Here is an 18,634-nt window from a genome sequence, read left to right on the forward strand (position 1 = left end):
TAAACTTGATGTGTGAAAAGCATTCTGTTTATCTAAGGACTGTCCCCTTAAAAAGATCTTGATCTTGTTCATCCTCAACTACAAACGAGTTAAAGGTAAAGAGGCTTCGAAGTCCACAATAGCCAGATGGATTAAGCCATATAGTGCTTGGAGGATTCATGTCTGACTAGACTCAGTATGGTGATGGGCACCATGTAGAACTTTAAACCTCATATATGTTAATGAATTTATTCTAACACCCATCTGTGGTAGTTAAGGAGTTCCCACCCAACCTGTGAAGAGATTTGCAAGGTTGCAGTGTAGGGTCTTCCACTACCATTTTTATCAGTGGCTCAGTAGTTTACTTCCTTTTCTAAATGTGTAGATGACACAGCTATCTCAATAACCAATTTATTTGAGCATGAGCTTTCGTGAGCTACAGCTCACTTCATCGGATGCATACCGTGGAAACTGCAGCAGACTTTATATATACACAGAGAATATGAAACAATACCTCCTCCCACCCCACTGTCCTGCTGGTAATAGCTTATCTAAAGTGATCATCAGGTTGGGCCATTTCCAGCACAAATCCAGGTTTTCTCACCCTCCACCCCCCCACACAAATTCACTCTCCTGCTGGTGATAGCCCATCCAAAGTGACAACTCTTTACACAATGTGCATGATAATCAAGTTGGGGCATTTCCTGCACAAATGGCAGGAAATGGCCCAACTTGATTATCATGCACATTGTGTAAAGAGTTGTCACTTTGGATGGGTTATCACCAGCAGGAGAGTGAATTTGTGTGAGGGGGTGGAGGGTGAGAAAACCTGGATTTGTGCTGGAAATGGCCCAACCTGATGATCACTTTAGATAAGCTATTACCAGCAGGACAGTGGGGTGGGAGGAGGTATTGTTTCATATTCTCTGTGTATATATAAAGTCTGCTGCAGTTTCCACGGTATGCATCCGATGAAGTGAGCTGTAGCTCACGAAAGCTCATGCTCAAATAAATTGGTTAGTCTCTAACATGCCACAAGTACTCCTTTTCTTTTTGAATACAGACTAACACGGCTGTTACTCTGAAAGCTATCTCAATGTTTTTCTTCACATGGATTGCTGTTTCTTATTTCCTCCCAAAGGATTATCTGAAACAAAAGTGAAAAATGTTGTCTTGCCTGTTAATTTTTTTCTTCCTCCCACTGTCTCTTTTTTTTGTACTTGACAGTCTCTTCCTTTTTGGTTTTATGAGTATAAATCTGGAATGATATCCCTTTATAACACTTTTTAATTTGTAAAGAGTATTGGGTGACTAATATCTGAACTTTTGCAAATGGCCGTAGGGCCAAAACACTGGACGTCTAATACTGCTTGACACAATTAAATATAATCTCTACATAAGATAAAGAATTTGGTTTAAATAGAATGTTGAAAAAATACTGTTTTCATTTCACTGACATTAATATGCTAAAAGGTCTCCAAGGAACATTACTACTCTTTTGTGGACTAAGGCAAACTATAAACATTACTTTAATGTAAATCTTTTATTTTGTGATTTAATGTATGCATAGTCATACACAGACAAAGAATAGTTAGAAAAATTAAATAATCCAATTAAGTAACTAGGTTCTGAAAACCAAGCAAGTGTCTTAGTAGTTTGGTTTTTTTAATGAAGAAATAAAAATATTTTTATAAATATTCACTAAAGTGTGCTGTGCATCTATAGTTTGATCATTAAAACACAAGATTACCTCTTTATTATTTCCAAATGGACATGAGTATTCTTCACTATGAGGTGTTGAGCAGCTGCCCCCCAGAAGGTGATTGCATTTCAGTTAAAAAAACAGGAGTACTTGTGGCACCTTAGAGACGAACAAATTTATTAGCGCATAAGCTTTTGTGGGCTATAGCCCACTTCATCGGATGCATGGAATGGAGCATATAGTAAGAATATATACACACACACACACACACACACACACACACACACGGTGGAAGTTGCCATACAAACTGTAAGAGGCTAATTAATTAAGATGAGCTATTATCAGCAGGAGAAAAAAATGTTTGTAGTGATAATTAAGATGGCTTATTTAGACAGTTGACAAGGTGTGAGGATACTTAATATAGGGAAATAGATTCAATATGTGTAATGACCCAGCCACTCCCAGTCTCTATTCAAATCCAAGTTAATGGTATCTAGTTTGTATATTAATTCAAGCTCAGCAGTTTCTCATTGGAGTCTGTTTTTGAAGCTTTTCTGTTGCAAAATTGCCACCCTTAAATCTTTTACTGAGTGGCCAGAGAGGTTGAAGTGTTCTCCCATCGGTTTTTGGATGTTATGATACCTATATGTTCCATTCTATGTATCCGATGAAGTGGGCTGTAGCCCACGAAAGCTTATGCTTTAATAAATTTGCTAGTCTCTAAGGTGCCACAAGTATTCCTGTTCTTTTTGCAGAGACAGACTAACAGGGCTGCTACTCTGAAACCTGCATTTCAGTTGTGAACAAAGGGTGTTTGTGTCTGTGTGTAATAAAAAAAAAAATTGTAAAATTTTGATATAGGCTGTTTGTGCAAAGATTTACATGGGATTAACTCTACGCACTGTGAGTAGCCTCATTGAAGTGAAGAAAAAAAAAATTGACTCTGTGCTCTCCCTCTTCCCAAAATCACCCAAATCCTCCCAAACCCAGCTCCTGTCTGCTGTGATCATGCACTATGCTGCATTAATGTGAATGGACAAAGTAATCTCAGGTGGATTTTAAATGAATAGGGCGACCCTGCATCCCACCAAAACCAGGAATGGCCTTGGGCTGCTCCTAGAGGGATTTACAGGAATTCTTGTTTTGTTCTGATGCTGTAAACCCCAGCAGACTGGTCACCTCAAGGAGTTGCCAGCTAGCCGAGCTAGTGAAAAGAACAGTAGGCTGTGTGCATACGCATGCACCTCAGGGACCACTCGTAGATCTGTCACATGTTAGAGTGATAGGCTCTTCTGTGTAGCTCCTTGTGGTTTAGGCAGCATGCAACTTTCCAGCATCTCGCTTGTCCTGTCTCTCTTCCGCCTGCTCTGCCACCAAGTGACCAAGGGAGTGAGGAGCACTCACTAAATCTGTTCCTTCACCCGTTCAGGTTAGGTCCTGCCTGCTGCACTTGCAAAAGGCCTCTGGACATCAGTCACCAGCTGTCCATTGCCTACTAATAAATTTAGGGGTCCTTTCCTGTACTAAACCTGTATCCCAGTGCACAAGGAATTTCCCTTAATTGACACTGAGCAACTCTGGATATTTAGTGGAAATCGCCCACATCAGGTCTAGGGTGAAAGAGTACATGTTGCCTGAGAAAGGTTTGTTTTTTTGTCTGGGAGTTGTAATGTATTTAAACCAGCAGCCGTAATGCAGTAAAGGAAAATGTCTGCTCCCAGCTGTCGGGTCAGTGTCAGGTTTAATTAATGTCACAGCAGTTACTGCTATGAGTTTAACTTTGATTTTCCATTACAAAATGTAAGTTGGGAGAATTAAATACTGCATGATAAAGTATTTCAGTCAAATCTAGAGGTGAGGTTGAAGTGTAATCTGTAGTAATTCTGTTTAAGCCTGCAGCAGTGCGATCTTCAAAACTCTGAAGTTTAGAGAGGTGCCAGGCAACATAAAACAAATATATAAACTTTATGTTTTTAATGTTGGTTTAATTTAGAAGATTTATTAATCAAATGAAACCATTTCAGTAGAGAGAAGTAAATTTTCCACATGGTGAGCTAGAAGTAGGACACAGAACCCTTGGAACTGGTAATAACTAATATAGTATGCATTTCCATTTCGCATCTATCCTGACATACTGCTAATTTAAACTCTCCTGTGTTATTGGGAAGGTTCTATTTTTGTCAATTAATGTGGAAAAATAATTGGTTAGATTTAAACTGTGAGGCCTAATCCTCTACAGGCATATGCAGGTGTAACTGCATGAAATTAATAGGAATTTCATTAATTTTGTCAGCAGTGAATCAGATTCCTAGAGACTAATCTAGATGATGCTAAATGAATACCAGCATTTAGCACCTTTATATTTTCAAAGTACTTTACAAAGATTAACTGATTTACTCTAATCCAATTAAACAAGTTTTTTATCGAGATAAAGGTGGCAGAGCCCTGTGTGGGACTTTTTTTTTTTTTTTTTAAATCCCGCTTCCATCCCACACTGCAGTTCCCACTCCGGCATTGTTTCTTGCATTTTTATCCCACTCTCACCTGAAGAAACCTTAGATCCCACAAATGCTGCAAGAGAGGCAGATTCTCCCCATCCCGCTACTTAAAAAAATAATAAAAACCCCACACAGACTCACAACATGGTTGATTAATATTATATAAACGGAATTCAGACACAATTTTTACCACTAGAAGGATAAAACAAATCTTGCTTAAACCATGTAAAAATACTTGCCTCCTGTTCTAATAGACATCAAATCTTTCTTTCCCTCATTTAAATGTAAGTACTGAAACCTTTAATAAAAAAGAACAATATCGCTGAAATTCTATTTGACAGACTACTGTCGTGTATATCACAGAATGTCAAAACAAATTTCACCACAATTTTGCCTTAAAGGTGCAGATTTTTTTAATGATTATAAAAAGTAAGTTTTTAAAAATGGAAATATAGTTGAACTTTAAAACATACCATTCAGGTTATTTATATGTCAGGATTATTATTGCTTTTTGAAAAACATTTAATGGAAAAACTGCTCACAACACTAGGTTTTTTGATAGAAATAAATTTTAAAAAGAGGCTCAAACTAAGTGATCAGTAATAAGGTCAACTTAAACAGCCAGTGTACTTAAACTTGCATTTTGTTTTTCTGCAAATTACTGCAGTATGTTTTGCCTGCAATCCTCCCTGCAACAAAGTACATTTTATCTACTCTTGCTATTATGTTAGCGGGTTCTCTGGGACCCCATTCCCACTACAGGGCTCTAAAAGGTAGTTTTACAGACCCATACAAAATTCCTTGCAGAGCTGCTGTCTAAATTCAGTGTTAATTAGACTAGTGTGCCATTGCTTTTCCTGCCCTTGTGCCCATCCTAATGAAGTCTTGTACCATTAAAGTGACTTTTAAAAGACTAATTGGAATGGACCTGGTGACATCATGAACTAACACACCTCTCTAAACATGGCACTCTGCCTTTCTAATACCGTTCTGATCCTTATGGGAAGTGGAGATGATCCCAAGGACCCTAGAAATAAGCATACCTATGATAATAAAGAAAAAAAACACCAGAAACACTTGAAAGCAACAGGAAGAGGCAAGAGTTTCTAAGATGGCTTTGAGCGTGAAGATTGGACATGACCAGCACTATAATCCAAATAATTAACAATAAATATGTTCATAGTCTAGGGTTAAGAAACAAACAAGGCAAATGAAAGTTTAGGTTTTTTTTGTTTTTTTTTTTAGAATAGGAAAGTATGAGTGGATGGAAATACCCTCTTTCCAGCCTCCAAAAATGCCTCCCCAATCCCGATGAGCTGTCTACTTAGATTGTAAATCCTTTTGGGCAGGGAGCTGTCTTACAGAGTATTTATAAAGTGTCAAGCGCCATATGAATTAATGATTCATAACTAATATTGCCAGGGGAATAGGCATGCATGGTCTGCAGGATTGAGCACCAGGCGCGGAGTCAGGAGTAGAAACTCCTGAGTTCTAATCTGGCTCTGGTATGGACTAGCTGTGTAGCCTCAGGGAAATCACCTTTTCCCTGGCTGATAAAATAAGTTGTGCTTAAATGGCTGATAAAATAAGTTGTGCTGAATGGAATGTAGATTCCTGTTTTTGTGTCTTTTTGTAACTTAAGGTTTAGCCTAAAGGGATTCTCTATGTTTTCTGATAGTGATTGTCAGCCTACAGAAAAATCCTTAAATAAAACCATAACACCTTTGTCTCCAGGCAAATAGATAGGTAAAAAAACAAAACAAACTTCTTCAGCTCTTGTGAAGACTTGTGAATTTCCCTGAAGGAGGTTAACTACCCTGCCTTTAAATATAGAAAGCTCCAGCTCACAAAAGACAACTCCCTTTTGTCTCTGCTCTGGCTCCCAAGCAGAGACAAAAAAAACTTTAACTGCTTTCAGCTGAAAACCTGCTTTCCAGCAGCCCAAAGGAAAAAAAAATTCCTTTCTAAAATCTGTGCTTCTTGTTCAAAAAAATCTCAAATTGATCTCAAAATGATTTCAAGTTAATCCCACCCCTCTGCCACCATGTCAAGGTTCCTTCCCCACTCTGAACTCTAGGATACAGATGTGGGGACATGAAACCCCCCTAAGCTTATTTTTACCAGCTTAGGTTAAAACTTCCCCAAGGTACAAACTGTTTTACCTTTTGCCCTTGGACTTTATTGCTGCCAGCACCAAGCGTCTAACAAATATATAACAAGGAAAGAGCCCGCTTGGAAACGTCTTTCTCCCCAAAATCCTCCCCAAAGCCTACACCCCCTTTCCTGGGGAAAGCTTGATAAAACTCCTCACCAATTTGCATAGGTGAACACAGACCCAAACCCTTGGATCTTAAGAACAAGGAAAAAGAAATCAGGTTCTAAAAAAAAGAATTTTAATTGAAGAAAAAGTAAAAGAATCACCTCTGTAAAATCAGGATGGTAAATACCTTACAGGGTAATCAGATTCAAAACATAGAGAATCCCTCTAGGCAAAACCTTAAGTTACAAAAAGACACAAAAACAGGAATCTACATTCCATTCAGCACAGCTTATTTTATCAGCCATTTAAACAAAACAGAATCTAATGCATATCTAGCTAGATTACTTACTAAGTTCTAAGACTCCATTCCTTTTCTGTTCCCAGCAAAAGCATCACACAGACAGAGCGAACCTTTGTTTTGCCCCCATTCCACCTTTGAAAATATCTTGTCTCCTCATTGGTCATTTTGGTCAGGTGCCAGCAAGGTTATCCTAACTTCTTAACCCTTCACAGGTGAAAGGGTTTTTCCTCTGGCCAGGAGGGATTTTAAAGGTGTTTGCCCTTCCCTTTATATTTATGACAGGTACATTCTGACAATAAGGAACCTAAGAGTGTGGAATCATGTGCGCTTATGTTTGTAGCTCTCAGCCTGTCCCCAAAGCCAGAAATTTACCATAAGAAACTGTGAGGGAGAAAGTATCAGCTTGGTGACGCAGGAGAGGCCATGGAGAAATGACCTCTGAATGGTGGCAGTTAGCCAAACTAAGGCAAGGTCACAGGTTAAAAAAAGGGGCTATTAAAACACACATGCACACCCTGAGGTAGTAATTGGGGTAAGCAGTAAAATGTGACTAAAGATTCACTGACGAAGGCCCTTACGCTGCCCCCTTGGGACTTGGCTATTGACTTAAGCAATAACCAGGCTGCAAATGACTACTAAGTGATTAATGGGACTTGACATCCATAAACTAAACAAAAGAGTTGTGAACCTAACCTTAAATTGCCTTTATTATGGTGCCAGAAGGAAAAATATTTACAGTTTCCATAAAATTGGTACTTGAAATAATTACATTAGAACATTTTACAAGTAATTTGTAGTAATGTTTATTAATTGACAATAATTTATAGCTACTTATAATAAATGAATACTAAGCCAAGGCACAAAACAAGACAGAACAGGGGGACTCAAATCAGTATCTTAGATGTCTGTATACTAATGCAAGAACTATGGGAAATAAGAAGGAAGAACTCGTAATGCTAGTAAACAAACACAACTATGACATAGTTGGCATCACAGAGATTTGGTGGGATAATATGTATGACTGGAATATTGGTGTAGAAGGGTACAGCTTGCTCAGGAAGGACAGGCAGGGGAAAAAGGGAGGAGGTGTTGCCTTATATATTAAAAATGTATACACTTGGACTGAGTTTGAGATAGAAATAGGAGACAGACTAGTTGAAAGTCTCTGGGTAAGGATAAAAGGGGTAAAAAACAAGGGTGATGTTATGGTAGGGGTCTACTACAGACCACCAAACCAGGAAGAAGAGGTGGATGAGGCTTTTTTTAAACAAGTAACCAAATCATCCAAAGCACAGGACTTGGTGGTAATGGGGCACTTCAACTACCCAGACATCTCCTGGGAAAATAACATAGCAGGGCACAGATTATCCAACAAGTTCTTGGAATGTATTGGAGACAATTTTTTATTCTAGAATGTGGAGAAAGCTACTAGGGGAGAGGCCGTTCTAGATTTGATTTTGACAAATAGGGAGGAACTGGTTGAGAATTTGAAAGTGGAAGGCAGCTTGGGTGAAAGTGATCAGGATTCTAAGGAATGGTAGGAGGGAGAACAGCAAAATAAAGACAATGGATTTCAAGGTGGCAGACTTTAGAAAACTCAGGGAGTTGGTAGGTAAGATTCCATGGGAAGCAAGTCTAAGAGGAAAAACAATGGAGACAGTTGGCAGTTTTTCAAAGAGACATTATTAAGGGCACAAGAGCAAACTATCCCACTGCATAGGAAAGATAGGAGGAATGGCAAGAGACTACACTGGCTTAACCAGGAGATCTTGAATGATCTAAAAATCAAGAAAGAGTCCTAGAAAAAGTGGAAACTAGGTCAAATTACAAAGGGTGAATATAAAAAAATAACACAAGTATGTAGGGGCAAAATTAGAAAGGCCAAGGCAAAAATGAGATCAAACTAGCTAGAGACATAAAGGGTAACAAGAAAACATTCTACAGATACATTAGAAGCAAGAGGAAGACCAGGGACAGAGCAGGCCCGTTACTCAATGAAGAGGGAACAACAATAACAGAAAATGTAGAAATGGCAGAGGTGCATAATGACTTCTTTGTGTCGGTTTTCACCAAAAAGGTTGGTGGTGATTGGACACCTAACATAGTGAATGCCAGTGAAAATGGGGTAGGTTCAGAAGTTAAAATAGGGAAAGAACAAGTTAAAAATTACTTAGACAAGTTAAATGTCTTCAAATCACCAGGACTTGATGAAATGCATCCTAGAATACTCAAGGAGCTGACTGAGGAGATATCTGAGCCATTAGTGATTATCTTTGAAAAGTCATGGAAGATGGGAGAGATTCCAGAAGACTGGAAAAAGGGCAACTATAGTGCCCATCTATAAAAAGGGAAATAAGGACAACCCTGGGAATTACAGACCAGTCAGCTTAACTTCTGTGCCCGGAGAGATAATGGAGCAAATAATTAAGGAATCAAATTGCAAACATCTAGAAGATAATAAGGTGAAAAGTAATAGTCAGCATGGATTTGTCAAGAACAAATCATGTCAAACCAACTTGATAGCTTTCTTTGACAGGGTAACAAGCCTTGTGGATAGGAGAGAAGTGGTAGATGTGGTATATCTAGACTTTAGTAAGACTTTTGATACAGTCTTGCATGACCTACTCATTAACTCACATGATCTACTCGAAACTAGGGAACTACAACCTAGATGGAGCTATTATAAGGTGGGTGCATAACTGGTTGGCAAACCATTCCCAGAGAGCAGTCCTTAATGGTTCACAGTCATGCTGGAAGGGCGTAACGAGTGGGGTTCTGTAGGGATCAGTTCTGGATCTGGTTCTTTTCAGTATCTTCATCAATGATTTAAATAATGGCATTCTGAGTACGCTTATAAAGTTTGTGGATGATACCACGCTGGGAGGGGTTACAAGTGATTTGGAGGATAGGATTAAAATTCAAAATGATCTGGAAGAACTAGATAAATGGTCTGAGGTAAATAGGATGAAATTCAGTTAGGACAAATGGAAAGTACTCCACTTCAGAAGGAACAATCAGTTGCACACATACAAAATCGGAAATGACTGTCTAGGAAGGAGTACTGCGGAAAGGGATCTAGGGGTCATAGTAGATCACAATCTAAATATGAGTCAAACACTGTAACATTTGCAAAAAAAGCAAACATCATTCTGAGATGTATTAGCAGGAGTATTGTAAGCAGACCACAAGAAGTAATTCTTCCACTCTATGCCACGCTGATTAGGCCTCAACTGGAGTATTGTGTCCAGTTCTGGGTGCCACATTTCTGGAAAGATGTGGACAAATTGGAGAAAGTCCAGAAAAGAGCAACAAAAATGATTAAAGGTCTAGAAAACATGACCTATGAGGGAAGATTGAAATAATTGGATTTGTTTAGTCTGGAAAAGAGAAGACTGAGAGGGGACATGATAACAGTTTTCAAGTACCTAAATGGTTGTAACAAGGAGGAGTGAGAAAAATTATTCTTTTTCTTTAAAATTATCCTTAACCTCTGATGATAGAAAAAGAAGCAATGGGCTTAAATTGCAGTAAAGGAAGTTTAGGTTGGACATTAGGAAAATCTTCCTAACTGTCAGGGGGGTTAACCACTGGAATAAATTGCCTAGGAAGGTTGTGGAATCTCCATCGTTGGAGATTTTTAAGAGCAGGTTAGATAAACACTTGTCAGGGATGGTCTAGATGGTGCTTGGTCCTGGCATGAGTGCAGGGGACTGGACTTGATGACCTCTCGAGATCCCTTCCAGTTCCATGATTCTAATGACCATTATCCATCTCCCAAATTATATATATTCTTTATGATGTTTGGGTGTTCTTTTAGCTTTTAATTACTTTAAATAATTAAAATATGCTAAGTAATTATTACAACTATTTGTTGATTATAAGTAGCTCTTAGAGAACACAAGTAAATAACAAGCAACTGTTTCATTTTGGATCAGCAGGAACTTCACATTCAAGGTACCTTTGAAAATCAAGCCATTTATTTAGGTGCCGAAAAGGTTTTGGTGCAAAACATTAGACACCCGACTTCAAAAACATTAGCCAATGTCCATTTAACGCAAAGGGATTAACCCATCTAGCTGAGACAAAAAAAGTGGTAACTAAATTTCAGAGATTAGCCATGTAGATTGTTTATACAAAAGAGACTTCTGAGCAGGCCAAGAAAGGGAAATTGCCATAGGGGTATTTTCAATCAGAAATTCTCTATTTGCCAGGAGTCAGAAGACAGAGAGTAGTAATCTCAAAGGTACAGTTCCATTCTGAAAAGTGACAACATAAAATTAGCATGTTCTTACCTGATTCTTATTTATATTATAGTAGTGCATAAAGGCCCCAACTGAAATCTGGGACCCATTGTATTAGGTGCTCTCCCAAAGAGGTTGCAGTTTAAGTAGACAACATAGACAAAGGAAGCCTTATTTTACCTGTAGCTGAGGCAGAGAAAAATTAAGTGAGTTGCTTACAGTCACATAAGAACTGCATGGGAGAGCCAGGAACTGAACCCAGGTGGCTTGGGTTTCAGTTGAGCTCTTTAACCAGAAGACCATCCTTTCTCCATTTCAATGTATGTATTCAGAGTCATATGTTTACTTTATTGCCTGACATTAGTTTTTAACTACTTGTTCTACCTCTTATCTCTGCAGCGCCAATATAGCTAAGGGCAACCTCTACACTCTGAGCTAGGGGTGTGATTCACCTGCTCGTGTACTCATACTCACACCACCTCTTATCGAGCTAGCATGAATATAAATTGCAGTGTGGCCACAGCAGCCCACGTAGTGGCAAGTGGAGACACAGCTGAGTCAGGTTAAGTATTACCCACCAATTTCAGGCAGATTTGTACTTGCCACAGCTCAACCGTGGCTTCGCTGTGCAATCCTTGCTACTGCAGCTAGACTTCTACTCAATGCGAAAGCAGAAATTTGCCTTCAGGACCTTTATTACTGGTCAGGTTTTACTGGTGACAAAGCCAAGGAAGGAAGGAAATAACCCAGTTTAGCTTTCATATCCCAGGTTGAGTTTATATGGCTGGCAGTAAGGAAAAGCTCTTTGTATTTGTAAACTGAGCAATATCACTAGACAATAAATATGGCCATTTTTACAGTGTACCTTTAAGTCATGAAGGCCACACAGTTTAAATCTGCTGGCATGAAGATAGCTGGGGAGATCTGTTACATTATTTTTAAAAGGAAAGAAATCTCATTGGGCTTAGTACATATTCCCAACAGGGGGACAACAGCCTTTCTTTGAGACCATCTCCCATATACTGGAAGAATTTACAACTCAGTACATTATAACAGGAGATCTCAATTTTACAATATATCCCAAACTAGACAGGTCAGATTGCAGCTGGAGAGAGGATAAAAACACAGGATAATACCTAATGCAAATAAAAAATGACAAAAAAAAATCAGTAAGATTATTAAAGAGTTGGGTGGAATTAAGAGCAACCATGAACACCTTTTCTCCCTCATTCACATCAGCTATACCACATCTGAGAGTACATAATAGTATGCATTCTTGCTTGCAATGCATTCCGTAGTGTAGGCAGAGATGAACCAGATTGTAGGGCCAGGCGATGCCCAAGTAATAGTAAAGATAAATATTGGTCAGGCTTCAGGGGCACAACTCCCAATCAACAACCACTGATTAAGACATGATGTGTTTTTGAACTCAGATAAGTTAGGAAGATATTTTCAAATCATGATGCAAGTGGGCCACAGGCTCTGAAATGATAAACTGTATGTTATAATATCAGGAAGGGTGGAGGAAAAGGCAGAGAAGCTAAAAGAACTAAGGAGAACAAAAGAGAACATTCGAATAAAAATCCTGAGGAAACCTGCAATCCTAAGAGGCCAGCTAGACACGATTCTGTCTGAAAAAAACAGAGACTTTAATAGGCTAGAGCAAAACTGCTGTGCGTAAGGAGACAAAGCAAATGAATGACTCATATCTGAGGGTGGAAAGAGAGCAGAAATCCTTTATATCCGAGATCAGAAGGGGAGTCTACAACACCAAACAAAAGAAATATCTGGAATCTTTGAAGATTTCTGTTTAAAAAAACTTTACCAGGAAAAAAAAAGGTAGTATGAAGACACTGGCACTAGAAAAAGTAGGATTCTCATGCTCAAGAAAAAAAAAATCCCACCTCCGAAGTCTTTGTTATTTTGTAGTCAACTAAACTTTGTTAGTTTAAAGTAAAAATTGATTTTCAAAAGCCCATGTTAAATACAAACACCACGACAAACAGTAATTGTAAAGATTCAGGGTGACCACAGATGGCACCCAAAAGAAATTGATTACTAAAGACAAAGTTTGAGTGCTCATTTGAGGGAGGAAAACCTGGAGAAAACTGAATTCTGGTTATTTTAAGGATAATTATTATGGGTGATAGGTGTCTTATTGTAAGCTCAGTTTCAGGAGAATTGTAAGTGATAGTTGGAGTGTCAAGAATATTTGGTATCAGTGTACTAAAATGGAACTGAAGTCTTCTGATGGAGGTTTGGGAAAGAAACAAGAATTCAAGTAGAAAATATAAGTGCCAATGTTGAATAAATGCTTGTAAATCTTAAAAATGTAGGGCTCAAGAAGTCATGAAGTCCAACCCCCAGCACTGCAGCTGGACCAAGTAAACCTAGACCATCCATGACAGGTGTTTGTCAGGTTTGTTAAAAAACCTCCACGGATGGGGACTCCATGATTTCCCTTGGGAACCTATTCCAGAGCTTAATTACCTTTACAGTTAGAAAGTTTTACCTAATATCTAACCTGTATCTCCCTTACTGCACATTAAGCACATTATTTCTTGTCATGTCTTCAGTGGGCATGGAGAACAATTGATCAGTGTCCCCTTTAAAATCGCCCTTAATATATTTGAAAACTGTTATCACATCCCTCCTCAGACTTCTTCTCTTAAGATTAAATATGCCCAGTTTTTTTTAACCTTCCCTCATAGGTCAAGTTTTCCAAGCCTGTTATCATTTTTATTGCTCTCCTCTGGATTGTTTCCAATTTGTCCACATCTTTCCTGAAGTGTGGTGCCCAGAATTGGATACAATACTCCAGCTGGGGCCTCACCAATTGCCTCCCATGTCTTATATATGACAGTCCTGTTAATACACCCCAGAGCGATATTAGACTTTGTTGCAGTTGCGTCACATTGTTGACTCATATTCAGTTTATGATCCACTATAGCCCCAGGTCCTTTTCAGCAGTACAACTGCCAACCCAGTTATTCCCCATTTTGTAGCTGTACATTTGATTTTTTTTTCCTTTCTAAGTGAAGTACCTTTGTACTTGTCTTTATTGAATTTCATCTTGTTGAATTCAGACAAATTCTCCAATTTGTCAAGGTTGTTTTGAATTCTAATCCCATCCTCCAAAGACCTTGCAACCTCTCCCAGGCTGGTGTTATCTGCAAATTTGATAAGCATATCCTCCACTGCATTATCCAAGTAATCAATGAAAATATTGAACATAATACCGGACCTCAGACTTGACCCCTGTGGGACTAGATACTCCCAGTTTTACACTAAACCATTGATAACTTGTCTTTGAGTACGGGCTTGCATCCACTTTATAGTAATTTCATCTAGACCACATTTCCTTAGTTTGCTTTTGAGATTGTCATGTGGGACTGTGTCAAAAGCCTTACTAAAATCAAGATATATCACATGTACTGCTTCCCCTATCCACTAGGCCAGTAACACTGTCAAAAAATGAAATTAAGTTGGTTTGGCATGATTTGTTCTTCACAGATCCGTGCTAGCTATTCCTGTAAACCTTATTATCCTCCAGGGTACAAACTGATTAATAATTTGTTCCAGTATCTTTCCCGGGATCAAAGTTAATCTGACTGGTCTATAATTCCCTGGGTCCTCTTTGTTCCCCTTTTCAAAGTACCAATGTGTGTGTATATCATGCAGTGGAAGGTCAGACCTGCTAAGATGTGTAAGTTATTTCAGAGGACATAAGACCTAATTCTGTTACAGCTAATGGAGATTCTTCTTTACCTCTGTGGTTTTTAGAGCAGAAGATTCTGATTTTCATCATTGCTTACCCCACTGGAAAGATGCAAATCTAGTTCAGACTAAAGATCCAGGTGTGTACATCTAACAAAGACACAGTACTTTAAGGTACTGCAATTAAAAGTAATTTCCCCTTACTTGGATAATGTGACCACACTCCAACTTGAGCTTTTAGTTCTTTTATTAAATATATTTGCTGTGGTATATAGTTATAAAAGAACAAATATATTCCGCCTTATTTTTATAGAAATATTGAAAACTAATTAACTGAAGCCCAAAAATGAAAATTGTTGAATAGTATGTTATAAGCAAAGTACGTTATATAATGTAAATACAATATATGAATCCATACTGTATTGCAACTCCCTCCCTAACTGGGGATCTATTATAGCACTATATTATCAAAGCAGTTGATTTATTTATCAGTGTTATTAATAAAAATCTTATAGGTAGCACTGTAAGTTTACACAACAATTAAAATATTTTATGTACCTGTCATATATTGTTCAACACTTTAGATGAACCTTCACCATATGTAAGTGAAAATGTTTTCACTTTCAGACTGAGGTGGATTTAATGACACTTTCCAGCTCCACAGGCTGCATTGCCTATATGAGGATGGTTTAAAAGAGAAGATACTTTAAGCTGGGTTTTTCAAAGCAAACAGGCATGCAAATCCTGTTGAATTGTAATGGGATTTGTGTGCCTAACTCCCTTAGACTCTCTTGAAAATCTCACCCCAATGTATAAAATGAAATTGCAAGCTATTAGATTACGGTGTCATGTTCAAGTATCAGAAATAAATTATGAGGCTCTCAAGATAGCCCTCTTTGTAGAATAATAGAGATTGGCCGCAGCAGGGTGATTTCATTTTTTTTTCTTTATTCAGTAATAAGTAAATTATAAAGAGATCTGTTTTTATTTTATTTTCTCCCCATATACCTTAGAATACCTATGTTAGATTCATAAAGATCTTAGCGTGATCATTTGTATTTATTGAAACATCTCTATTCTGCACTCTGTTCTTATCCATTCTAAGGACGTGAAGCTCATGTTGGAGCTGCCTTTCTCTGCTGTTTCTATTTGGATGAATGCTATAGCTTTTGTGGGAAGATTTTATCTGCTTTTATTTCCTGACTTGAATTTGGGGCTGCAGAATCTGACTATGACAGCTTATAGCATTAATGATTTCATTACATTACAGTAGTTGGAAAAGACAGGCATATTTTCACATTTAGTTAACATGATCAACCAGATGGAAAGCTGGTTTCATGGCAGATAAACTCAGCAAGGATGTTTTTCCACAGTGTTTTAAGTTTTGTTTTAAAACACCTTCATCACCCATCCTGTGCTATACAAAAAATAGAATTTTTGAATCTACTGATTTGACTGGTTTGTGCTATTAAACAATACAGCAGAAAACTGCTCCGATTTTACATAGTGTAATTCTTGTTTTAGCCTGATGAGGAAGCATGATAATCTTGTTAAATGGTATGCGTGAGATGCTTGGAAACAAACTTTGGTCAATTAAAACATTCATCATCTAGGCTGTCTGAAAGCTGCAGTGGTACAGTTACTTGAACTAAAAATTCATTAACCTTTTCTTCAGTGAGCTTGACAAACATTTCTGTTTGCAGGAAGTTATATACTCATCCAGCTTTCCTTTTAATATTGTCCAATGGAGTTAACATATCAATAATAGAACTTAGATCACAGAAGAACAGGAACATTGCTTTTCAGTGTTTACATAAATTCCTTTTTATCACCATTTTTAAAAAAGATCTAAAATGCTGATTTTCTTTCTTGTCTTCCAAAGGAAGGTACCAGGTGATTGAAGGTATCATTTCTCCAGTCAGTGATAACTATGGAAAGAGAGGCTTGGTTTCAGCGAGGCACCGGATAGCAATGGCTCAACTTGCACTGGAGACATCGGACTGGATTAGAGTGGATCCATGGGAGAGTGAACAGGAGAAATGGACTGAGACTGTAAAGGTGCTGAGGTAATTGTGTTTATTTTTATTCATAGAGTTGCCAGAGGCCTCAACAGCTCACAAGGAACAGCATTTGTCATGTCTGCATTTTAACAGGGCTACAATGCAATGGAAGGGGCAAAGTATGCTCACTAGGACAAAGTACTAGTTGAGTAGGCCTTTTAGACCATTCACTTAAACAGAAACAAAGGGATGTGATTCATCTTTGCCCAGAGATGAAAAGCCTCTTACGGATTGTTCATGAATCATCTGCTTTGTGATAAGGATGCTAGGTCTGTGGGCTACGAACACTCATGAACTAAACTTTTTTCTCTGAGCAGGATTCTCTCTCTGGAGTCTAGTGTTCCCCAGTGCAAGGTGGGTGGAAGTCCCCAAGCTCTCAGGCTTTTTAGTCTATAAGAGTAGTAGTATTGGGTTGTGGCACAAGTTCCACTACACACACCCTTACGCTAGTGGTCACACACCATCCAGGACATTACCTGCCACCATGGGAACCTTTCAGTGAGTTCCTTCTTGATTAGAGTCACTGAAGAAGCTCCATTCCAAAGTCCATGTCCCTTCACGTGTTGCTCCAGTTCTTCAATACACTCAGCACTGACCTTGCTTTGGGGTCCTTTTCTGCTGTGTCCCTCCCCTGCCTTCCAGTCAGGTCCAGTTCTTTTTGCTTTTAATGTGTGGCTGGCCTGAACTCAAGAATGATGTCAAGGCTCATTTGATCCAAGGTAGGGTGGTTTCCTCTGTCTGCCTCAGGGCTGTTTCCATCTTACACAAAGCAGTTATGTAGTCCTCACTTCATAAGCTTGTGAAGCACTGTTGCTTGAATTCAGTCTGTGGGGAAGAATCCTACTCTGGTCGTTCAGTACTGCAGGGATGTAGGGGAGCGCAAACTCTCCCACCTGCTAGAGTTCTGTTAGCATGCATCTTGAAAGCTGTCAAAAGGTGACGGGTTTTGGTGTGTATCTTACCTCTCTTTTATATTCTTCTCATTTCTTGGCCTCAGCCTTGTTCTTGCTTCCTGTTGCAGTTATTTATGGTTTCACTTTTGATCTTTCTTCAATCTCGGAGAGGGAGAATTCTTTCCAGGTGCTATAGTAAGAGAAGATTACTGTGTAATTTTGCTTCTCTAAAGATATCTTTTTGGCAGGATTTCTTCAGGGTGGCGGTGGGAGATATCATTTTCTACTTAACCAGGAACTGACTGGACAGTTCCAAGAGAGGCTGGGGGTGGGTGGAGTGTGTGTGGTGTGAGACCACCAGTAGTAATATGACATGTGCCTCAGTGTACTTCTGCTGACATTGGGGATTTAGAATTTGAGATCTTGGGGAGTTTCCCATCTCACATTAGGGAGCACAAGAGCCAGCTGTGAGACTCTGACCAGAATAATGCTTTCAGAGAAGCCAAACTACTAGGTAAGTAATTCTTCCATGTTGGCCTTGATGACAGTTCTAAAGTCTGCCTGGCATGCTGGAAATGCATATCTCTGGATTCTAGTAGGGGGGAGGGAGAGAAACAAGAAAGAAGCCAACAGTTAATCTAGAAATATCTTTTGAGAGGATTTTTATTGGATTTTTAAACAGTTGATTTTGGTGCATACAGCTGATTAAGGAACAAGTTTTCAGCCATGGTCTCTGAATTTTCATGGGCAAAATATGTGTATGCATATGTTCACAGGTGAAAAATTGAGTGAGTTGTCTGAAAATTAAAGTACCTGTGCATGTTTAGTCTACATGTTTCTGTACTGACATACCTACATGAGTTTAAGAATACTTATAATTTTCATTACTTAAAGATCTTATCTACCCAGGAGGATAGAGATTAAGACTATGAAAGCACTAAAACCTTTTGATTGTGGTCCTGATCATCACTTTTAAAAAGGAA

The 18,634-nt window shown here is 38.6% G+C and overlaps 1 protein-coding gene across 1 annotated transcript in view; it reads left to right on the plus strand.

The window, feature by feature from the left end:
* Window positions 1-18,634, plus strand: part of NMNAT3 (nicotinamide nucleotide adenylyltransferase 3) — a 77,820-nt gene that overhangs the window by 40,725 nt on the left and 18,461 nt on the right. Inside the window, exon 3 of the mRNA XM_077827035.1 lies at window positions 16,581-16,764. Within this exon, the coding sequence (XP_077683161.1) occupies window positions 16,581-16,764 (184 nt within the window). The remainder of the gene's footprint in view (window positions 1-16,580; window positions 16,765-18,634) is intronic.

Source organism: Eretmochelys imbricata, chromosome 9, assembly GCF_965152235.1.
Source record: "Eretmochelys imbricata isolate rEreImb1 chromosome 9, rEreImb1.hap1, whole genome shotgun sequence".
In the NCBI taxonomy this organism is placed as follows: domain Eukaryota; kingdom Metazoa; phylum Chordata; order Testudines; family Cheloniidae; genus Eretmochelys; species Eretmochelys imbricata.